The following is a 21,856-nucleotide window of genomic DNA, read 5'->3' as shown; positions in this document are numbered from 1 at the left end:
CTGTCCTGGACGGCTTTTGAAGGCAGGCGGGGGGGAGCAAAGACTTTCGCCCCCCGCCCGCCTTCAGAAGAGGTCCAGGACCTCTTCTGAAGGCGGGCGGGGGGCAAAAGTCTTTGCTCCCCCCTGCCTGCCTTCCCGGGAGAGCGGAGAAACGCAGCGTGTTTCTCCTCTGTCCCGGACGGCTTTTGAAGGGGGGGGGAGCAAAGACTTTCCGCTCTCCCGGGGTTTTTTAAAATGCTGGGGGTGGGAAGAAAAGCCCTTGTCCCCCCCCCCAGCCTTCAGAAGAGGTCGGGGGACAGACTGTCCCGGACCTGGTCTGAAGGCGGTTTCCATAGGAACGCATTAATTGATTTTTAATGCATTCCTATGGGAAACCGTGCTTCGCAAGACGAAAAACTCGCAAGACGAAAAAACTTGCGGAACGAATTAATTTCGTCTTGCGAGGCACCACTGTATATCTATATCTATATCTATATCTATATCTATATCTATATCTATATCTATATCTATATCTATATCTATATCTATATCTATATCTATATCTATATCTATATCTATATCATCTATATATATCCTGGACCTAATCTGAGTTCCTCAGGACTCACAATTTTTAGATTCACATTTTGAATACCCAGTATTCAAACTTCAAGGGTTTTTACCCAAGGCTAGCTTTTACCCAGCGTAGATTTATTGAAATTAATTGACCTTATTCTTTATATTGGGTTTTATAAACAAGAATAATGTTATACAGACAAATTTGTATATCACAAAAATAGCATAATAAATGTGGAAAAATATCTACAACATTTGTTTCATTATTAGTGGTCAATTAATTGACCTTTCTTAGTCAGGTTTATTAATTTCAGTGGGTCTACTCTGAGTAAACTTAGTTGAATATCACGTCAAGATAGGAAGTTTTCAGCTGACTTGAAGGAGAGAATCCAGCATTCAGAGGATAGGTGGAATAATCGGAGTAAGGAGTTTAATCTCTCCCCCCCCCCCCCATTTAAACATGGCAAGCTCAGGACCTGCAAGAAAATCTGCTAGAGGGTAGAAAATAATGTTACAAGGAAAAAACCCGTTTGTATAAAAAGAGACAAAGAGACATATTTTATAACATAATATATTATAAAGCATAGTATGTTATAAAAACATACACCATCCTTTTGCATCAAGTTCAAGTTTATAGATCTTCAAGTTCTGAAAACAAATTCTGTGTTTGATTCCATTCAACTGGAAGGACGACTTTAAAAAATACAAGAAAGCCCAATATACCTAAATTTGAGATACAGTGGTACCTCGGGTTAAGTACTTAATTCGTTCCGGAGGTCTGTTCTTAACCTGAAACTGTTCTTAACCTGAAGCACCACTTTAGCTAATGGGGCCTCCTGCTGCTGCTGTGCCGCCGGAACATGATTTCTGTTCTCATCCTGAAGCAAAATTCTTAACCCGAGGTAATATTTCTGGGTTAGCAGAGTCTGTAACCTGAATCGTATGTAACATGAAGCGTATTTAACCTGAGGTACCACTGTATAGCATTTATGTTTCCAATGAAATCATTCATTTCCTTCAAAATAGGAACAACTATTTGTTTTGTTTGGTGCATATTCATATTACATGCAAGTCATTATCCCCAGTTCATTTATATCAGAATGTAAACCAATTAATCAGTTACATATTGTTTCAACATACACAATAAGTATGGAAGTGTATTTTCATATTCTAAAAATGGTGGTGGGGTTCAGGCCACTCACTGTCATCCATACCAGCAGCACGAAAAGTAATTCAGGTAGCCTTCATGGGTTTCACTGTTTCCTTGATATTGTGTGTGTGTGTACATCATCAACAATCCTTAACTTCCATTAAAATAAAGAACTGTGAGATAATAAGAAACTTATTTTTTTAAAAAAGAATTTTATTAAGTTTTCCAATAATTGTATAAAAGCAAAATAAAACAATAATAAAACACAGACAAAGAAAAACAAACCAAAAAAGAACAGGTTTCATTCCCTTTTTTCCTTATACCTTACTTTCCCGACTTCCCCATACCTCCCCTCTCTGTATTCCAATTTCTATTATGTTAATCCAGCAAATCCTTCCCCTTAATTTCATTTAAATTTTTAACCCTTCTTTTCTTGTTACTTATCCAATTCAGCTGGAAACCACACAATTTCTAAGCCAACGCCATTCTAACACTCATTAATTTTACAGTATTTCTTAAGATAGTCCTTAAATTTCTTCCAATCTTCTTCCGCTGTCTCTCTCCCCTGGTCTCGGATTCTGCCCGTCATCTCTGCCAGTCCCATATAGTCTATCACCTTCATCTGCCATTCTTCCAAGGTGGGTAGATCTTGTGTCTTCCAATACTTTGCGTTGAGTATCCTTGCTGCTGTTGTAGCATACATAAAAAATGTTCTATCCTTCTTTGACACCGTTTGGTCGACAATACCCAAGAGAAAGGCCTCTGGTTTCTTTAGAAAGGTATATTTAAATACCTTTTTCAATTCATTATATATCATTTCCCAGAACGCCTTAATCTTAGGGCACGTCCACCAAAGGTGGAAAAAGGTACCTTCATTTTCTTTACATTTCCAACATTTATTATCAGGTAAGTGGTAAATTTTTGCAAGCTTGACTGGGGTCATGTACCATCTATAAATCATTTTCATAATATTTTCTCTTAAGGCATTACATGCCGTAAATTTCATACCGGTGGTCCACAACTTTTCCCAGTCAGCAAACATAATGTTATGACCAATGTCTTGTGCCCACTTAATCATAGCTGATTTCACTGTTTCATCCTGCGTATTCCATTTCAACAGCAAATTATACATTTTTGACAAATTTTTAGTATTGGATTCTAACAATTCTGTTTCCAATTTTGATTTTTCCACCTGGAAGCCAATTTTCCTGTCCAGAGATAATAAGAAACTTAAGCAGGGGAAAACTCGCCACAGATTGTATCTTGGTGATGAACCACATTCATATTTGTGGTTTTAAGTTTCCTGTCATCATAATTATTCTCCAGTGTATCCTGTTTTTCAGTATATGAATAACAAAAAGAACTATCCGAACTTGCTTTAAACAATTCTTCAGTTCCATGTATTATATTCCAAAATGCCTTAAAGTGTCTTGTGAAATATATAGTGTCTGAAAGAAATACAATTGAAGTGTTTTTATACCTCTGGGCATTACATTTTCTCTTTTCTTCTACTTCATTGGTCAAAAAGCTTTTACAAAAGAAAAGAAAGAAACAGGGGAGGGGGAAGCTTAGATTCCTGAATACAAATTATTTCTTTATATACAGCAGTAATAGGGAAATGACAGATACGCCAGAAGGTCGAAAGCCAACAGTGTAACATATGAAAGTGAATAGAAGGGGAACTTTACAAAATACGCTATTAGTTCTGGAACAACAATAATTTTAATTTTTTTTATTTATTATTCATAGGCAAAGGCTGCTGACTAAAAAAATAAATAAATCATTGCAAGCAATGTATCACTTTCCAGTTATATAGTATCAGACTTCCTTGCTTCTCAGTTTGCCAAGCACTGCAAGTTTAGGAAAGTGTAAGACTGGATCTTAAGTAGTGTACATTAGAGTTGGATTAGAATGTGAAATGCATCTTCAGATGTGCAAAAGTCCGAAGCATGATGTCTATTACATTACAGCTAAGTTTTTTTTTCTGGAGGAAAGTTTTGGTAACTTGGGATTGTTTCTGTGTATAAAGTTTTCATTTGTCATTGAGCTTCAGAGAGCATTTATAATTTGCCTTTGTTGCTGTTGATGGTAAACTGGCATTGGCTTAGAGTACTGTGCATTTTAATTGTGTTTATATAATGCAATTTTCTTAGTCCCAAAGGCATCTTTTTCACTTGAGATGTTGTTGTAAGTGAAATGTTCTATATTTTGCATGATCTGCTGAATATGTACTACAGAGGACTAAAGCAATAGTGCTCCCAAATGATCTGAATGTTTAAGGGGAGAAAGCGAACAAAAGTTTAATCAAATGTTTTTATTTGCTTATAATATACTGTATATTATTTAAGAACAGTGTCTCTAAGGGGCTGTACTTGAGGTGCAGAATGCAACATTCCTGTAATACCTCAAAATCCTATTTTCCCTGCAGAATGCAACATTCCTGTAATACCTCAAAATCCTATTTTCCCTGAGCATTAAGCGGGAAGCACTTCATTGTACTTAAATAGGAGGAGAACATATAAGTTGTTGCCATGTGCCAAAAGAATGGGTTGTTCTAGGAAACAAAGGACAGAAAATAAAACTTGATATACAAAGGGCCTGTTCAGATGGATGTATTTTCAGGAGGACTCTCACACTGGGCTCAGCTAGGCTGATAAAGAAAAAGTGATTTATATGTGTTGTATGTGTGATATAATATTGTGCCATCAGATGACAATGTGGAGTCCCATTTTTCTCAACCTGTTTTCCCTGTTTAAATTTACATAGCTTTAAACTGAAACGCTTCTTTGACGTGTCTGGATCCAGCCACTGTCATTCTTTTTGAGACTTTGTAAATATCCTTCTCCTTCTTAGGTTGGATGGACTGGACTATACCACATTTAGTTGAACATGGCTTTAACTAAAGTAACGGTAAAGGGACCCCTGACCAGTAGGTCCAGTCGTGGCCAACTCTGGGGTTGCGGTGCTCATCTTGCTTTATTGGCCGAGGGAGCCGGCGTACAGCTTCCAGGTCATGTGGCCAGCATGACCAAGCCGCTTCTGGCACACCAGAGCAGCGCACGGAAATGCCGTTTACCTTCCCACTGAAGCAGTATCTATTTATCTACTTGCACTATGACATGCTTTCAAACTGCTAGGTGGGCAGGAGCAGGGACCGAGCAACGGGAGCTCACCCCGTCGTGGGGATTCAAACCTCCGACCTTCTGACCGGCAAGTCCTAGGCTCTATGGTTTAACCCACAGCACCACCCGTGTCCTGACTTTAATTAGGGCCACTTTATTAAGAACTTAGGAACTGCATAGGGGAAATGAAACCAGTTGTGGGAAATGCTCAAATCTCTTTTTAGGCTCCTATTTTTAAAAAATAGTATTTTGCGTACTTCAGCATTACAGTGGTACCTTGGAAGTCAAATGGAATCGGTTCCGGAAGTCTGTTCGAAGCCATTTGGAAGCCAAGGCGCTGCTTCCGATTGGCTGCAGGAAGCTCCTGCAGCCAATCAGAAGCCGTGGAAGTCACATTGGATGTTCAGGTTCCAAATAATGTTCGAAAACCAGAACAATCACTTCCAGTTTTTGATTGTCTGGAAGCCAAAACGTTCGACACCCAAGGCATTTGAAAGTCAAGGTACAACTGTATTTTGCTCGCATCTGAAAAACATGTCAGGTTTTTGAATTTTTTCAGTGAATACAATGAGGTATCAAAGCAGCTAAAGTTAATAAGGAACATTGACAGTTTTCCTTAAGGCGGCTTATGGTTTCTTTAGGAAACATTGTCATAATCATGATATCTGGAAACTGGCTTCCACTGCCAATTTTAGTCTGTTTCCTCACATTTCTTGGCCCCATACAACTGCCCATGGGAGCACTGGGGGCAGGCAGTAGGATTGGGTCCACATGGAGATGCTGGTTGGGGTGGTTGGACAGGCGATGGAGGGCTCACATAATGCCACTACAATTTACATGATATTGGTACACAAACTGCAGCAGCATCGCACCCACTCTGCATGTGAAGGCACTCCACTGTTTCTGTGAAATCCTGGCTAGATCAAAGAGCTCCTTCAAGGCCTTGCCAATGCACAATCTCAGCCCTGTGATTCTCAGGATTCTAACAATATTCTAACAATATCTTCTGCTATAGAAAAGTGCTATGAGATCTGTGCACCACCTGCAATCATATAAATGTATCTATGTGGGGGTTTTTTTTTTAGTCATCAGCATTAGCAGTTCCACATTGTTCATTTTTGAGAGGCATGCTCTCATGGGTATTTTGGAAAAGCATAATGGGTTAATTTATAGGCTGTGATAATTCAGAGTATTTGTTCTTATAGCACCATGTTTTGTTCATTGAAAATAGATGCCCGGAAGGCAGCCCAAATTAATATTTGATCTGAACTATCCCTTCCCAGTTGAGGCAAAAATATAATTCAATTAGATTGAACACGTTAGTTCACAAATTCTTCCTGGGGAACAGATTGGGTGTAGGGCCCAAGCTAGTCGACCTTCTTTCAATTCAGGGGGAAAAGAATAAGGACATCATATCAGTAGCTGTCAAAATGTGGTGTTTATTGGGAGGAGGGAGAAGCAGAAGAAGGAGCATTTAAATCCAAGACCTATTCTGAAAATTTGCCTGTGAAGAAATTCTGAAGCCAAAGTATAATATGGACTTCTTTTTTGTTTTCCATTTAGGTCTGAATAAGAATAAGAATAAGAATTTTATTATTTATACCCCACCCATCTGGCTGGGTAAGGGACGCAGGTGGCGCTGTGGGTTAAAGCCTCAGCACCTAGGACTTGCCGATCGAAAGGTCGGCGGTTCGAATCCCTGCGGCGGGGTGCGCTCCCGCTGCTCGGTCCCAGCGCCTGCCAACCTAGCAGTTCGAAAGCACCTCCGGGTGCAAGTAGATAAATAGGGACCGCTTACCAGCGGGAAGGTAAACGGCGTTTCCGTGTGCGGCTCTGGCTCGCCAGAGCAGCGATGTCACGCTGGCCACGTGACCCGGAAGTGTCTCCGGACAGCGCTGGCCCCTGGCCTCTTGAGTGAGATGGGCGCACAACCCCAGAGTCTGTCAAGACTGGCCCATACGGGCAGGGGTACCTTTACCTTTACCATCTGGCTGGATTTCCCCAACCACTCTGGGTGGCTCCTAACAGAACACTAAAAATAGAATAAAATATCAAACATTAAAAACTTCCCTAAACAGGGCTGCCTTCAGGTGTCTTCTAAAAGTCAGATAGATGTTTATTTCCTTGATATCTGACGGGAGGGCGTTCCACAGGATGGGCGCCACCACTGAGAAGGCCCTCTGCCTGGTTCCCTGTAGCCTCATTTCTTGCAGTGAGGGAACTGCAAGAAGGCCCTCGGAGCTGGACCTCATTGTCCGGGCAGAACGATGGGGGTGGAGATGCCCCTACAGGTATACTGGGCCAAGGCCATTTAGGGCTTTAAAGATCAGCGCCAACACTTTGAATTGTGCTCGGAAATGTACTGGGAGCCAATGTAGGTCTTTAAGGACCGGTGTAATAGTGTCTCGGCAGCCACTCCCAGCCACCAGTTTGGCTGCCGCATTCTGAAATCTTTCCCATGAGGTTTTAAAAATCATTATAGTGATATAATTTGTAGAAGTTACTTTAAGTGGTGCTTCTCCCCCACCCCGCCCAGTGACAAAGTTGCATTTACAGTGTGCTCCTTCTTGACCTCCTTTAAGCTTGACTTGTAATTTGCTACCCTTATCTTAATAGAAGTTAGGTTTTGTCTCATCTGCCTCCTCTGTCTCTTACCTTGGAACAGCAATGAGTCACTATGGTACATATGCTGATTAACCCCCTGCCCAACAGTCTGTAACCTGAGGATAGTCATTAATTTGAAGGCAGCCTGTTTTCAGCAGATTAACAGCCGTGCTGCTTCCATATGCTTTTTAATGTTTTAAATGTTACAAGATGAAGTAATGAGATAAAGCAGTAATGAGATAAAGATAAAAACCTCATGGAGGTTTTTTTAGCACACGTACTAAATAATAGCTTTCCACTGCAATTTTGCTCATATTTCTGTAATTTCAAGTAACTATTCTTGACAGACCTCTTCAACTTGTCATCTGAGAGCTTTTAAATGTGATTCCTGTATTGCAGAGACTTAAACTAGATGACCTATAGTGTCCCTTCAAACTCTACAATTCTCTGAGTCTGTGAAGTCGGTCAGTATTAGGCAAGAAACAACGTGACTTACTTGTCCTGTACAATAATATTATTTGTTCCTAGCAATGATGCAGGCTTTTTTGTACATTAGTCATGATACTTGGGTAGATAACGTTTCTTGGCTTTTTGACTCCACAGGCCAGATCCGTATCAGAATCCTGACAGGTAGATAGAAAGGCAACCTGGTGTGTATGGTTGCAACCAGGCTAGAACAAAGAGGTGGGACAACACAAGTGATAGGTTAAAATAGGGCCGTATTTTTAAAAAATAATATACTGTATGCAGGTGAAATGAGAAGTATGGGAAGATATCCTAAACCTCAGCTTTGGACAAGCTGAACCCCTACACCTTCCAAGCTGCATGACAAAGCATAGCCCCAATGTCCACACACCGGGAGGCCTTCCTGCCCCACCCTCTTGTGCGCCCCCACAACTCCAGGGAGGTGCAGCAGGTGAACCTCAAGAATATTCCATATCCAGGCTAAGGGACTCGCAACCCAGGAAGAGCTGACCTCCAAGAACGTCCTTCACCTTCAAAGGCGCCGAAGGATGCTTATCTGCTCCCTTAGTTGACCTTAACCTTTCCTACACTTCCCTGCTAAGAATGTGATCTAATTCACCACACCATCAAATTAACTTATTTAAATGCACCCACACACTGACACCCCCCCCCATTCACTGCAGTAGAGGCAAAAACACCTAGTTCAGCTTGGCCAATTTGCAGGTGGACATGGTGAACCACAACAATGCTCCCAAAAGCACTTTTGCGCAGCTGACAGGGGTGGACATGCTTTCAACTTGAACATTGCTAATTGTCCTCATTAGAAATGCTCTGAAACTACTGAATGTCCAATGATAGATTCATATAAATTGACAGAAGGCTGCAATTCTGTACATACTAACTTGGGACTGTACATACTAACTTGGGAGTAAGTTACATTGAATTCACTGGGGTTGAGCTCATACCCGTCTACTGCCCCAGAAAAACCGGGACAACTGTCCCCCCCCCGCCCCGCCCATGAAAGTACAACAGCCATTTTGGGCCCCTTGCTCTTGTGCGATTTCAGTCCGAGATCGCTTTTTCAGGTCTTTGATATTGTGTGGGTCATGTGAAATTCGTACCCAGAAGATGGTGTCTCAGATTTGGGCTGCATCGTGTTGGAAGGTATGGCTGAGCTCTGAGTACACATGACCAGGACTGCGCTGATAATCCTGTTGATTTCAAAGATATTAAGATATCAAAGATATTAAGATAGTTAAAAAGAGAGAATGCTCTGTTTCTTAAACGCATTGCAAAAATAGGTATCCGTATGTAGATAAGATACCTAGACAACATATAGAACAGCTCCACATTTGACATTTGTTAACATGATTCTGAAGGGGTGGGGCGTTGAGTAAACTATTGCTTGTAAAGGTGCCATGATAATTTCTCTGCATGTACATAATTGTAATGAGAGTTGGCATACTGTATTGTAGCCGCTAATACTGTATTGTAGGCAGAATAATCCCTCTCACCCTTAGGCCCCCATGTGCAATATGAACATACAGTGGTACCTTGGCTCTCAAACTTAATCCATCCCGGAAGTCCGTTCCAAAACCAAAGCATTCCAAAACCAAGGCGCACTTTCCCATAGAAAGTAATGCAAAACGGATTAATCCGTTTCAGACTTTTAAAAACAACCCCTAAAACAGCAATTTAACATGAATTTTACTATCTAATGAGACCATTGATCCAAAAAATGAAAGCAATAATCAATGTACTGTACTATAAAATAAATAAGACAGTATTGTAGATGATAAAAATTAAAATTATTTTCTTTTCTTACCTACACTGATGATAGTCTTTGTTTGGATGGAGGGCTTTTATCCATTTCCACAGTCGCACAATCAATCAATCAGTAGCTGAACTGGGTTCCACATAGTCACAAAAAGCAAAAACAAAAGCTCCAAACTTAATCCATTCCGGAAGTCCGTTTGACTTCCAAAATGTTCGAAAACCAAGGCACAGCTTCTGATTGGTGCCCTGGAAACAATAGCCGACAGCCACATCAGATGTCGTTTTCTGGGTTTTCAGCATTTAGGAACCGAGGTACCACTATAATAATATCATTACAGGTTTGTTGTTCTGTAAAATTTACAAGATTAGGTGTGTGAAGTTCGTTGAACGTTCAAAGTGTAATATAAATGTTAAGTTTAAGTATTACGAATGAGTGTAGCACCTTTCTGACTTATGTACTTAATGGGAAAATGAAATTCATGCTGTATCTCTCAATTCAAGTGATACTAAGCATGTATTTCCTCCCTTACACTGAAATGATATTGGTGTTGGGGAAAATTCATATGAGTAGCAGCCCTGATTCATTGATGACTTATAGCTAAAATGTTCACGGACCTGGAAAACTTGCCAGCAGACACCTGCTTTATCTTTTAAAGGCCTCTACAATCACAATGAGCTGTGCGCATCCAGGAAACCAATAAATTACATTCCTTTATTCAGAAAGATGATCTTACAGCTGAAATACTTTAAATTTAGACATACAGCCAGTCACAGTATACAACTCACCTCAACAACAGTGGTAAAGAGACAGGAACATGGTTTGGCATTTTGAAAAATGTCACGGGCTCAAGACCTACAGTTTATGTAAACCAGCCTGTGTTCTGTCTGGTCTGCCTTAATACCATAGCAAATGTGGAGTGATATAAACTTGCTATGGTAACTTTCAGAATGATTAAGCTGTCTCTCTAAACATCTGCATGACCATTGGTGGGTTGCATCAAATATCTTGCTTCCAACAGTCAGTAAAACAATATGAGATGGGCTTTATGAGCCAAAAGAATTGTTTCCCTCTGCTGAAATATGCTGAATATAAAGATACTGGGCCAAGTTCATACCTAGTACAAATCTACCCCAGGGATGAAAATGGTCCATTTTATTCCATGTCTGATGGTCACTTTTAAATTCTTCAATTCTCTATGGTGGTTCAGACATTCCAAGACATTGGAGTTCATTTTTAAATCTCTCTTGGGAGACTGGCTGAAACAGTCTTGTTCCACTTGAAGGGGGACTGTAATCTGAATACGCTAGGAGGTGTAAAGCAAAATTAGTCTGGTGGTCTTTCTAAGGTCTTTGGGGAACGTAAGTCTGTCTAATAAACGCAATGCAAGCATACATATGTCTCAGAGCATTTTGCTTTCTGAGATGTAAGGAATGCATAAGTGTAAACATAGCATTTTCTTGTCTGCCCAGACCCATTCAAAGGGCTTTATTTATATATCTTATTTAAAGATACTAATCTTTAATTTCCAAGCCATAAAACTTTTCACAGTTTTTGAGAGCAATGTAATATCTAATTGTAGTGTGTGCGCACATACAGTGTAGAATACAGAAATGAATTTGAAATTTGGCCAGCCTAGGAAGGAAGCATTTCAAAGTCTTTATAAATGCTATAAGACCTTATCTAATGTAAGGAACTATCTGCCATAGTGGATGTATACCCAATTATTTCCATTGCACATTACAAATTATAAATGCCATTAGAGGAGAATCTTGTTCAATAAGAAATGGTCACATCAAGGTAATCTGTGATCTTATGATATATCTAGGTTACCAATCACATACGGGAAATGATCCTTAAAAGCGCCTGTCCTTTTTTATTTGCATGGTCTGAATGGTTAAACCTTATGCTAGAGTAGTTTTCACCCTGAGGAGATGTCTTGAGTTCTTTGTGTCTCCTTTAAGAAAGTAGGTCTGTTCTCTGCCTGATTGCTCTGCCTCAGGAGAAGGCAATGAGAACAATAGCTGTCAGTCACTAAGCAGGCTGAGTATGTACGATCATAAAGTAGCTGCTCTGGAATTTTGCCACGATACTATTGTTATCAGAACAACATGAAAATAAAAAGCAGATGCTCTGAGCTCATGTTTAGCAAAATCTTGGTGAACTCCATATGACCTTTTTATGGGTTACTTCTAGTGCTTCCATTTTTATTTTTATTTCTTTATTAAAAAAAAACCTTTTATATTTTCTCGTGAAAGGGAGCAAATAGGAGATCTTAGGAGGTACTTACTATTCATATGTCAGCTTTCTGTGAAATAATGGATTTGATATAATACACATTGACAGTGCACATTGACAGATTATCTATCACCTTAGGGCATAATGGGGCCATATCACTGGATGGAATAACTGCTTTTGGATGTTTTTAATTATAATTGTTTTTAGAATGTTTTAAAGAGTGTGTTTTTGTTTTTGATTGTGGATTTGTTTGCCGCCCTGGTCTCATTCTGGAGGAAGGGCAGGTTATTTAATAAATGCAATAAATGATAATAATATTTAAGAGGTTTGAATAAGTTCACAAAAATAATTTCAAATATGCTGTCCTGTATTGATAAATACAGCCAAATAACTAAAGCAGTAATCAAGATAAAATTTTCACTTATGGGAAAATTTATCAAAGTTGTTACAGTTGCAGTGACTTGGTGGGGAATGATGAAACTCATCATTCCCCTTGTCATGTGAGCTGCTACCTTTTATAGGATTCAGAACATTTTGAAATGAACAATAAATGTAACGATGCATATAGAACATACTGAAGTTGTATTAAAAGTTTCTCTTGAGGCCTTGCTAGAGGTTACACGCCGGCAAAAAATATTCACAATACATCAAAAAGTTGAGGGTTTATTTTATTTTCAAAGACTCCAGGGCCCATGCTTAAATCTCTCTCATTTAAACCAGTGAGACTGAAAGCCCCCAACTTTGAATAATTTTTACCAGTGTTAGCAATAAAATCTCTAGGGGGAAAGTCAACAAGAAAATACAAAGAAACTAGATTTAAACTTGTACACAGACATGGGTTCTTATTTCAGTTTTCTTGCTTGGAATATTTCTCTACATTTGCTTTAAAATGATCAGCTTCATTTGGTTAACATTTTCTGCAATAAAGTATGGATTCTCTCTGCATGTGCTTCCAGAGAGGTGTTTATTGTGGGATTGATAATCCTCATGCATTCAAGTTTTTTGTTGTGTCCACGTGGCATTGCTGCCATCAAAATGTGACCCCCTATTTCCTCTACCCCTTTAGTTTGGATTTCTGGGGAGAATCCAATAAATTTTAAAATTCCTGTTTACAGTATGTCAGTAACCGGTTTGCAATAATGAACTGGATAAATATTGCAACCCCTCTAACCCTCTTTTTTATACAAGCACCTATACTTGAGGAAAAGTAATGCACAACTCAATAGTTTATGTTTCCAACGTTGCAGAACATTTATCAGTCCAATGAAAAATCAGTTGGCTTTTTAAAAAAAAGAAAAAGCAAGCAAATCATTTTTGTGCTGCTGATTTCAAATTGCTGAGTCATAATAATTTAAGTATTGGGGAATAAGTGGTTAAGGGAGCCGTTGTCACCCTTGCTTTCTGCTTTCCACTCAGCATGTGACAGTTACCACTGGGGACCGCACTGCAGTAGTCGCTGCCAATGCAAAAACGGAGCCTTGTGCAATCCCATCACTGGAGCCTGCCACTGTGCTGCTGGATTCAAGGGATGGCGCTGCGAAGAACACTGTGACCAAGGGACATATGGAAACGATTGCCACCAGAAATGCCAGTGTCAGAATGGAGCCACTTGTGATCATGTGACTGGAGAATGCAGATGCCCTCCTGGATACACCGGAGCCTTGTATGCAACAGTTGTATTTGTTATGTGTGTGGAATAGCTGCAGATTTCATGATACACGTCATTTATTGGCATGGGTGACAAGATGATCCATACTGCATCAGTGAGGGTTAAACAACTTGCTCTTTGCTTATGGTTGGGTTGGGAGTTGAATTTGCCTCTCAGTTCCAGGTCCAACTTGCTAAAACATAAGATAAAAATTAAGTACTTTGGAAGTTGAACAGAATCTGTTCCGGAAGTCTGTTTGGCTTCCAAAATGTTCGAAAACCAAACCCATCAGAAGCCGCAGAAGCCCCGCTGGCCGTTCGGCTTCCAAAAATCGTTCAAAAACCAGAACACTCACTTCCGGGGTTCGATCGGGTTTGGGAACCAAGCCATTCAAGATCCAAGGTATGACTGTAATAGAAATATGGCAAAAACAACAAATCTTAAAGACTGTTGTAGATTAAGCTTTCACGATCTGCTGGACTGGGACCAGGGAAGCATGGGTTCAGCTCTTTGCTCAGTGATGACTTTCATTTAATTATATTGAGCCAACCACAGTCTTTCTCAGTCTAATCCAGTGGTTCCCAATCTTTTTTTTGGCCATGCCCCACCTAAGCATCTCTAAAATCCTGGTGCCCCTCCCCCCCGTGACATATAATTCTTATTATTCAAAAAATGAACTCATATTCACATGGAGGAAGCCTAAAAAGCCATTAAGTTGGTCTAACTCATTCTCAAATTGTCCCTCTTAAAAATCAAATTGTCCTCTTGTGGGGTGGGGGTCCCCTCGTTGGCCACCACGGGTCTAACATATCATACAGAATTATAGTGAGGGAGGGGATGTATTCTTAGTTCCTTAGAGAACAGTAGTGAATTTTTCTGTAGGCAGCTGCTATGGATGACACTTTCTTGTTTTGAAGCTTGTACTGTAATTGTGGATCCCAGAGCAGAAGATATTCAAAATGGGTAAGATGCCCTTTGCTGAAACAGTGCAAAGAATGGTAACTCTGGCCACAGTATTAGCAAAGTATCCTCAGAAGACAAAAATTAGACAGTCACCAAATAATAGGGAATTGGGATTGCCCATGGTAAGTAAATAAGGATACTTGGAGCATGTGCTGATTTAGTACATATCTTCAGGGGAACCCAGGCTGATAAGATAAAAAAAGCTGATTGCCCCAGGCACAAATTACCCCCCCCCCCCAGTTCCTCAATGCACATACTAAGAGAAAAAAGGTAAGGTACTGAAAAGCCAGCTTCTCCTGGGGCACAGATAGAAGCACTGTACAATTTCTACACCAGCCGTAATATTTTTCATACAATAGGGCTAACATCCTGCAAACATTACCACAGTTAGATAAAGGGGCATTGCAATCCAACTAATAAAATTAGAACTCATTAGAATTTTAACATCGCCTCCCCCCCCAGTGCAACTCAGTTAGAAATTGGACCAGGGAAGAAAAATTTGAAAGGAAGTAGACCTATTTCTGCAGTCCTTTAATTGCTAACATAGGGACAATTTACCATGAATTATGTCTCCGTGCTCCATTGTAAGCTGGGGAGTTGTACTGCTTATGCAGCAAAACTCTTGGTGCAATGCTCCCTTTGTTTTTACGGATTAGTTTTGCATTCTTTAGCTGAAATAAATGTGCAGCCTATTAAAAAGCGCCAGAGAAATGCCAATATATTTCAAAGTATCTGTAATATTTAATACGCTTTTCTTTCTTTTTTTTTTTAGTTGTGAGGATCTCTGTCCTCCTGGTAAACATGGGCCACAGTGTGAAGAAAGATGCCCATGTCAGAATGGTGGAGTATGTCATCATGTAACTGGGGAATGTGCCTGTCCTTCTGGATGGATGGTAAATATACCGTTATAAAAGAGTATAAGCTTCCGCTACTGGGAGCCTCTGGAGAAAAATGTAATTGGAACCACAGCCTAACATCAGGCAAGAAAAGAGGAAATGTGTCAGCACACAATACTATCATAAGGGATCAGAACCAAACCATTACAAAAACATATGGTAATCGGCATCTACCAATTCGCATGAGCCTAGACAGGAAAAGAAAATGTATGCTTTCTGTCCCACACAAGATGAATCACTTAAAGCTCTACCAAGTCAGTGACTTGTATTTATCTAAATTTCTGTCCTGCTTCTATAGTTGTATCGGAATTTATGCATGCATTTATATTCTGTTGCTCTATCCCTAAGGCTATGGACCACTTATACAAATATTTACGGCTTTACATTTTGGACAGAAGACGAGGACCTAAAGATAATTCCCCAATATACTCCATGAATATCCTCCAAACACTTCGTTGCAATTACAGAAAGCACCTGGCTTTTTTCTTTTTTCTCTTTTGGTAGACCTCCACATGGAGGAAGTTTTTCCAAAGTTTGGAAGCATCTTCCAAGAATGTGTCTCTTTTTGCGTTCTGTTTTGTATTTTATGTTTGAAAAGCATAGTCAGAAGACAGACAGAGAGAGAGAGAAGTGCTGCAAGAATTCCAGGCTAGATAGTGCCCTCTCAGAGATGAAGGCAGCCCTGTTTAGGGAAGTTCTTAATGTTTGATGTTTTATCACTTTAGTAAAATCATCATCATCATCTGTTGGGAGCCAGATGGGTGGGGTATATATAATAAATTATTATTATTATTATTATTATTATTATTATTATTATTATTATTATCATCATCCAGCTACTCCTCTCTGAGTCAGCATGTGGTTTGTTGTCCTCAGTTGTTTGTCCCCACTGTTGTTCAAGCTTTACAGCTGCCATTCCATGAAGCCAACATACTTTTTAGAAAACGTTTATTAGACGAAGAATCTTACATATGCCAGGGGTCTGAGCAAAATTTGTGCAGAAGGGTTTGTTTGTTTTTTAAAAAATAAAAATTGACTTTAAAATTTACAGTTGAAAACAAATTTAAAATAAAAAGATTGATGTAACAAGTTATCTTTCCCTTTGAAGCATTTTAACTAAAGTATCTCCTTGTATTACAATGTATGCATGAACACAGAAGAGCTATATTTAAAAGATCTAAATGTTTACTGTTGCTTAGAAATTAAATCTAGGATTAGATTTATTTTACCGAATGAACATTCCAGCAAATTAGCACCCCAACACTTGAGGCAAACGTTTGTTGTGTTGCAAGCTAAAACGGTATCTGGCATTTTTAAGATGTGCACAAGCTGTCTGGTATACGAACATGTTAATCTCCTTGCTTCCTTCAGATCCCCCCTCGTCTTTCCCTCTCGCAGCTGCACTCCCAGGCATAAAACCAAGATTCTGTTTCCAAACAGGGCACAGTCTGTGGTCAGCCTTGTCCTGAAGGGCGTTACGGAAAGAACTGCTCTCAAGAATGCCAGTGTCACAATGGGGGGACATGTGACTCAGCTACAGGGCAGTGTCACTGCAGCCCTGGTTACACAGGCGAACGGTAAGCAGATACAACTTCGCCACTTTCTACCATGGCTACTGAGCAGAAGGGAGAATTCCAATACAGTGGTACCTTGGTTCCCGAATGGCTTAGTAGTCGAACAAATCTGCTCCTGAACGCCGCAAACCCGGAAGTAAGTGTTCCAGTTTGTGAATGTTTTTCGGAAGCCGAATGTCTGGCGTGGCTTCCGCTTGAGTGCAGGAAGCTCTAGCAGCCAGTCGGAAGCCGAGCCTTCGTTTTCAAACGGTTTCGGGAGTCGATCAGACTCCTGTAACAGATTAAGTTCAAGGACCAAGGTACCACTATACAGTGGTACAGATTCAGTGGGGATGCTCAGTGGAAATTCCCCTTAAATTCTAAGTTTCAGTGTGTCCTCAAGGTTCAGTGGAGATTCCCCCTAAATTCCAAGATTCAGTGTGTCCTCAAGAGTTATTCAGTCAATACCTGTTGACTGAATTCCTGTAGTGGAGGGGTGGGGCTGATACCACTTATCTGATACCACAGGGGGCTGACCTCCAGACTGCAGAGTTGCTGCTTACCAGGAAGGGAGAGTATGATGGCCAAGGGTGTTGGGAGGTTGGCTCTCTGCAGGTGCAGTGGCAGGAGTGGCATATTGGGATGCAGGTGATGCTGAGCCTCTTGGGCTTGCCGATTGGAAGATCGGTGGATCGAATCCCCGTGACGGGGTGAGCTCCCATTGCTTTGTCCCAGCTTCTGCCAACCTAGAAGTTTGAAAGCACGCCAGTGCAAGTAGATAAATAGGTACCACTGTGGCAGGAAGGCAAACAGCGTTTCTGTGTGCTCTGGTTTCCGTCACGGTGTTCCATTGCACCAGAAGCAGTTTAGTCATGCTGGCCACATGACCTGGAAACCTGTCTGTGGACAAACGCCGGCTCCCTCGGCCTGAAAGTGAGATGAGCGCCGCAACCCCATAGTTGCCTTTGACTGGACTTAACTGTCCTGGGGTTTTTTACCTTTACCTATTGGCTCCCACTGTTGCTCCTACTAAACAGCAGTTACTCCTCTGCTGGGAGCTCAGGAAAGTGCAGCCATCCCACTATTGGAGAAAAAATATATACTCTAGCTACTAGAGATTTCTTATAATAAAGTATTTTAAAACTGTTGTCCTGGAGAAAGACTGATTACATATTGGCCAATTATGACATCACTGCTCTGCTCCCCCTGCTGGTTCTGAGAAAGCTTGCAGCTCTACAGTTACAATTTCACTTGCCGTATTTTTCGCTCTATAAGACACACTTTTCCCCTCCTAAAAAGTAAGGGGAAATGTGTTTGCGTCTTATGGAGCGAATGCAGGCTACACAGCTATGCCATAAGCCAGAACAGCAAGAGGGATCGCTGTGCAGTGACGGGCTGCCCTTCTCCTTTCTTTGGGGAAAAGCCTGCAAGCGCTGCACACAGCTCCACGCGGCTCATGAAAGGGAGTGCTGAGCAGAGCCTGGGATGCATACAGGCTCTGCTCAGTGCTCCCTTTAAAGAATTTTTTTTTCTTGCATTCCCCCTCTAACAACTAGGTGCGTCTTAGGGTCAGGTGCGTCATATGGATTGAAAAATATGGTATTTTCTGTTTTTATGGCTCATGTCAGGACCCCAAATCCTGGTTAGCAAGTTGAAGTCTTTAGAACCCCCCCCCCCCCCAGCTACTGAACTGGAACTCAGCGTGTGTTTCCTTCCTTTTGTGATCAATATGCTGTTGCATTTTACAGACCACAAAAATATCGATTTGCAACATTAGGCCTTTTGAGAATTAGAAGCTTATTTGGATGGGAGATGGAAGCACTTTTTCTTTCCTGACAACTAACATTTAAAATTCAGCAAGGTTTTAGAATTCAAAGCTGACTTCTTGAATTTACAAAGTCTACTATTGAAATCTGGTGTTGAACGTATTAAGCTGCTTTAGGTGAATCTGAAGCATTTGGTCCTACATCTGCCTACTCTGACTGGCAGAGGCTCAGCAGGTATTCCCCTTGTACCAGAGATCTTTTAACTGAAGATGCTGTCAATAAAATCTAGCAAGAGTTAACTGGGAAGAGCCCCAAAGAGATGAGCGAGACGTCATATTAAAAAACCAAAAAAACTAAAGGGGGGAAAAGGGATGCTGCAGGGGGGCCCTGAATGACGGAGAGCAGAAGGCAGGGAACCCCATCCAGGACATGAGATTCCAAGTTCTGCATGAAATAAGAGGGGATGGAAAATGTGTGGTCTGATGTGTTGCTTGTCTTTCCCATTGCAAGGGGAAACTCATGAGATAGAGACCAAATGAGATGGGAGCATAATGGGAGGCTTGTCTCTGAACTGTGGAAAGATAGTGGTGATGGCTTGATTGAAGCTCTTTTTTCCCTAGCCAGCACACATTTTTAGGCCACCTCATTTTGGGGCACTTCAGTTGTGGCTCAATAGAAGTATGTAAAAAAAGCCCTGCTAGATTAGACCAAGGACACAGCTAGTCTTGCATTCTGTTTCCTACAGTGGCCAACCAGATGCCAATGGGAAGCCCACAAAAGCAGGAATTGAGCACAAAAATAGCAGCCTCTCCACGTCTGTTCCCAAGCAACTGGCATTATATGTTTCCCCAAGGTTAACAAAACATGACTAACAAATCCAATATGAAACATCTGGAAAAAGAAATGTCCCCAAACTGATGAAAGCAACAACAAAAACCTACTAGAAATAAAACCTTTTAGAAATATAAATAAACATGAAAAAGTAAAACTAACTTATTTTTTTCCAGCAAACAACATTGTCAGATGCATGAAACTTAAGGTTATGTACACTCCCCTACCCCAGATACTAGAAGTGAACTTGTCAGGTTGCATCTCGGAGAAAGGTTTCTTTTCACAGCCCCATTTATGAAGGAGGATCCGGTGGCGTCTTCCCTTAGCCTCTCTCAGCTAACAGAGTTTTGGTCTTCTGTGTTCCCTGCTTTCTGTGTGACATACCATCAGGAATCACTGTCAGAACTGGAGGGGAGGAAAAATTCTGACAACTTCCCCAAGTGGGTTTATTTGCATCCTTGCCAAAGAAGGAACTTTGGCTCTGCTCCTTTTCATGTCAGTAGAACTTGTGCAAGAGAACTTCCCAATGGATTATTCCCTTTGCTACTATGTACTAAGAACTCCCTGTGCTCCCCATTTATGTTTCATCAAATCATGCATACTGTCTGTGGTGTTTGAAAAGAATGTGTAGCAGCTGGCCTTAACCCTGGCCTCTTTTCCTAACCGTCAATTATCTCTGCATAACCATTTCTGTGTGTGTTGGAAGGAGCACAGAACTTTGGTAGAGGTTTTCTTTCTTAGTTCTTGCTCCAACTGCCACAGGAAATAACACACTATGCAGGTTTATTCATTGTGGATTTGACCCTGTAGTGAAGTGAAGGCACTTGTGTTTCGAGGGTAAAATGACCTCTCGTATGATGGATCTTGTTGGGTTCTGTGTGGAAGAAAAATTTGGTTTAAAGTCATGTCTTATATTTCACATGTCAGAATTGTGGTAGAATTTTGGGTTCTAAAAAACAAGCATATAAAGAAAATTCCCCATTTCTTCTGAGGTATTATAAGTGCTGCATCTAGGGAGATAACATAATGGGGTGAACTCTCTCCCTCCGTGGTAGCTGGAAATAATTGGCTTAGAGCAGGTCAGACTACTTGGCTGTCTAGCTAAGTATTAACTACGACTAGCAGTAACTATCCAAGGTCTTAAGCAGAGGTCTTCTCCATTATATGCATCCTCATCCTTTTAAATGGAGATACCAGGTTTAAAACTGAGACTTTATGCTTGCCAGGTGGTTTGTACTACCATAGATTCCGGCGTATAAGACGACTTTTTAACCCCGGAAAATCCTCTAAAAAGTCGGGGGTCGTCTTATACGCCAGGTATGGGTTTGCTGGGCAGCAGCAGTGGGCAGTGGGCTCCGCTCCGCACTGGGAGAAAGCCGCCCAGCAAAGCCGGCCTAGCATCGCTGGGCAGCTTCGCCGGGCAGGTTCCTCCCGGTGCAGACCCCGCTGCCCACTGCCGCTGCTCAGCGAAGCTGCTGCGTATAAGACTGGGCATATAAGTTGACCCCCCCAATTGGCAATTTGGGGGGTCGTCTTATACGCACAGTCACCTAATACGCCGGAATCTGTGGTATATCACTGATGTGCCGTCCCTTTCCAGGAGCTTCCTGCAGCCAATCAGAAGCCACACTTTGGTTTTTGAATGTTTTGGAAGTTGAACGGACTTCCGGAACGGATTCTGTTTGACTTCCAAGGTATGACTGTACTCATTTCCATGTTATTTGCTTCCAGCAAAAAAAATGCATTTGCATATAATATGGAAATGAGTGCTAAACTTGAGCTATATTCCGCTATAGTTCTGGAAGTGGTTTTTACATTTTGTGAAAGCTCAAACATCATGTGGAGACTAACAGGGGAATGTCCTGAAAATGGAATAAACTGCAATGTGAATGCTGCGCTGTTCTCTCTAGATTGCACACGTGATTCTGGTCTGAATGATCTATGGTAGTGATAGTGTTGCCTTGCAACAAATGGATCCGAGTTTATATTTGTCTAGCTCTAACCTGTATGAAATAATCTGATTGGGAAGAACAGAGGTGGAATACTGATAAGACTTAAATAGTACCAGAAAGTGACCACATGGGGCTTCATGTGTGGCTACGCATCACAATCTCTTTGAGAAACACACAGACACAAAACCTGTTAAGGTCTTGGAACTGACCTGTTTGGGCAGTTTTTCATATAAACCAGACGAGTCGTCATCTCTTCATAGCCTTGGGTGGGTGGGAGAAATCAACTAGAAGAAAACATATACAATGTTCTACTCAGTACATAGTCATTCTAAAAAAAAGAAG

At 40.9% G+C, this 21,856-nt stretch overlaps 1 protein-coding gene across 1 annotated transcript in view; it reads left to right on the top strand.

Annotated features, from left to right (window-relative positions):
- Positions 1-21,856, top strand: part of MEGF10 (multiple EGF like domains 10) — a 114,367-nt gene that overhangs the window by 48,793 nt on the left and 43,718 nt on the right. The window contains exons 6-8 of the mRNA XM_083702223.1: positions 13,322-13,568; positions 15,289-15,409; positions 16,853-16,989. Of these exons, the coding sequence (XP_083558349.1) occupies positions 13,322-13,568; positions 15,289-15,409; positions 16,853-16,989 (505 nt within the window). The remainder of the gene's footprint in view (positions 1-13,321; positions 13,569-15,288; positions 15,410-16,852; positions 16,990-21,856) is intronic.

This window comes from Podarcis gaigeae, assembly GCF_964106915.1.
Source record: "Podarcis gaigeae genome assembly, chromosome: 11".
Classification (NCBI taxonomy): Eukaryota; Metazoa; Chordata; class Lepidosauria; order Squamata; family Lacertidae; genus Podarcis; species Podarcis gaigeae.
This window is presented reverse-complemented; position numbering and strand designations above follow the sequence as displayed.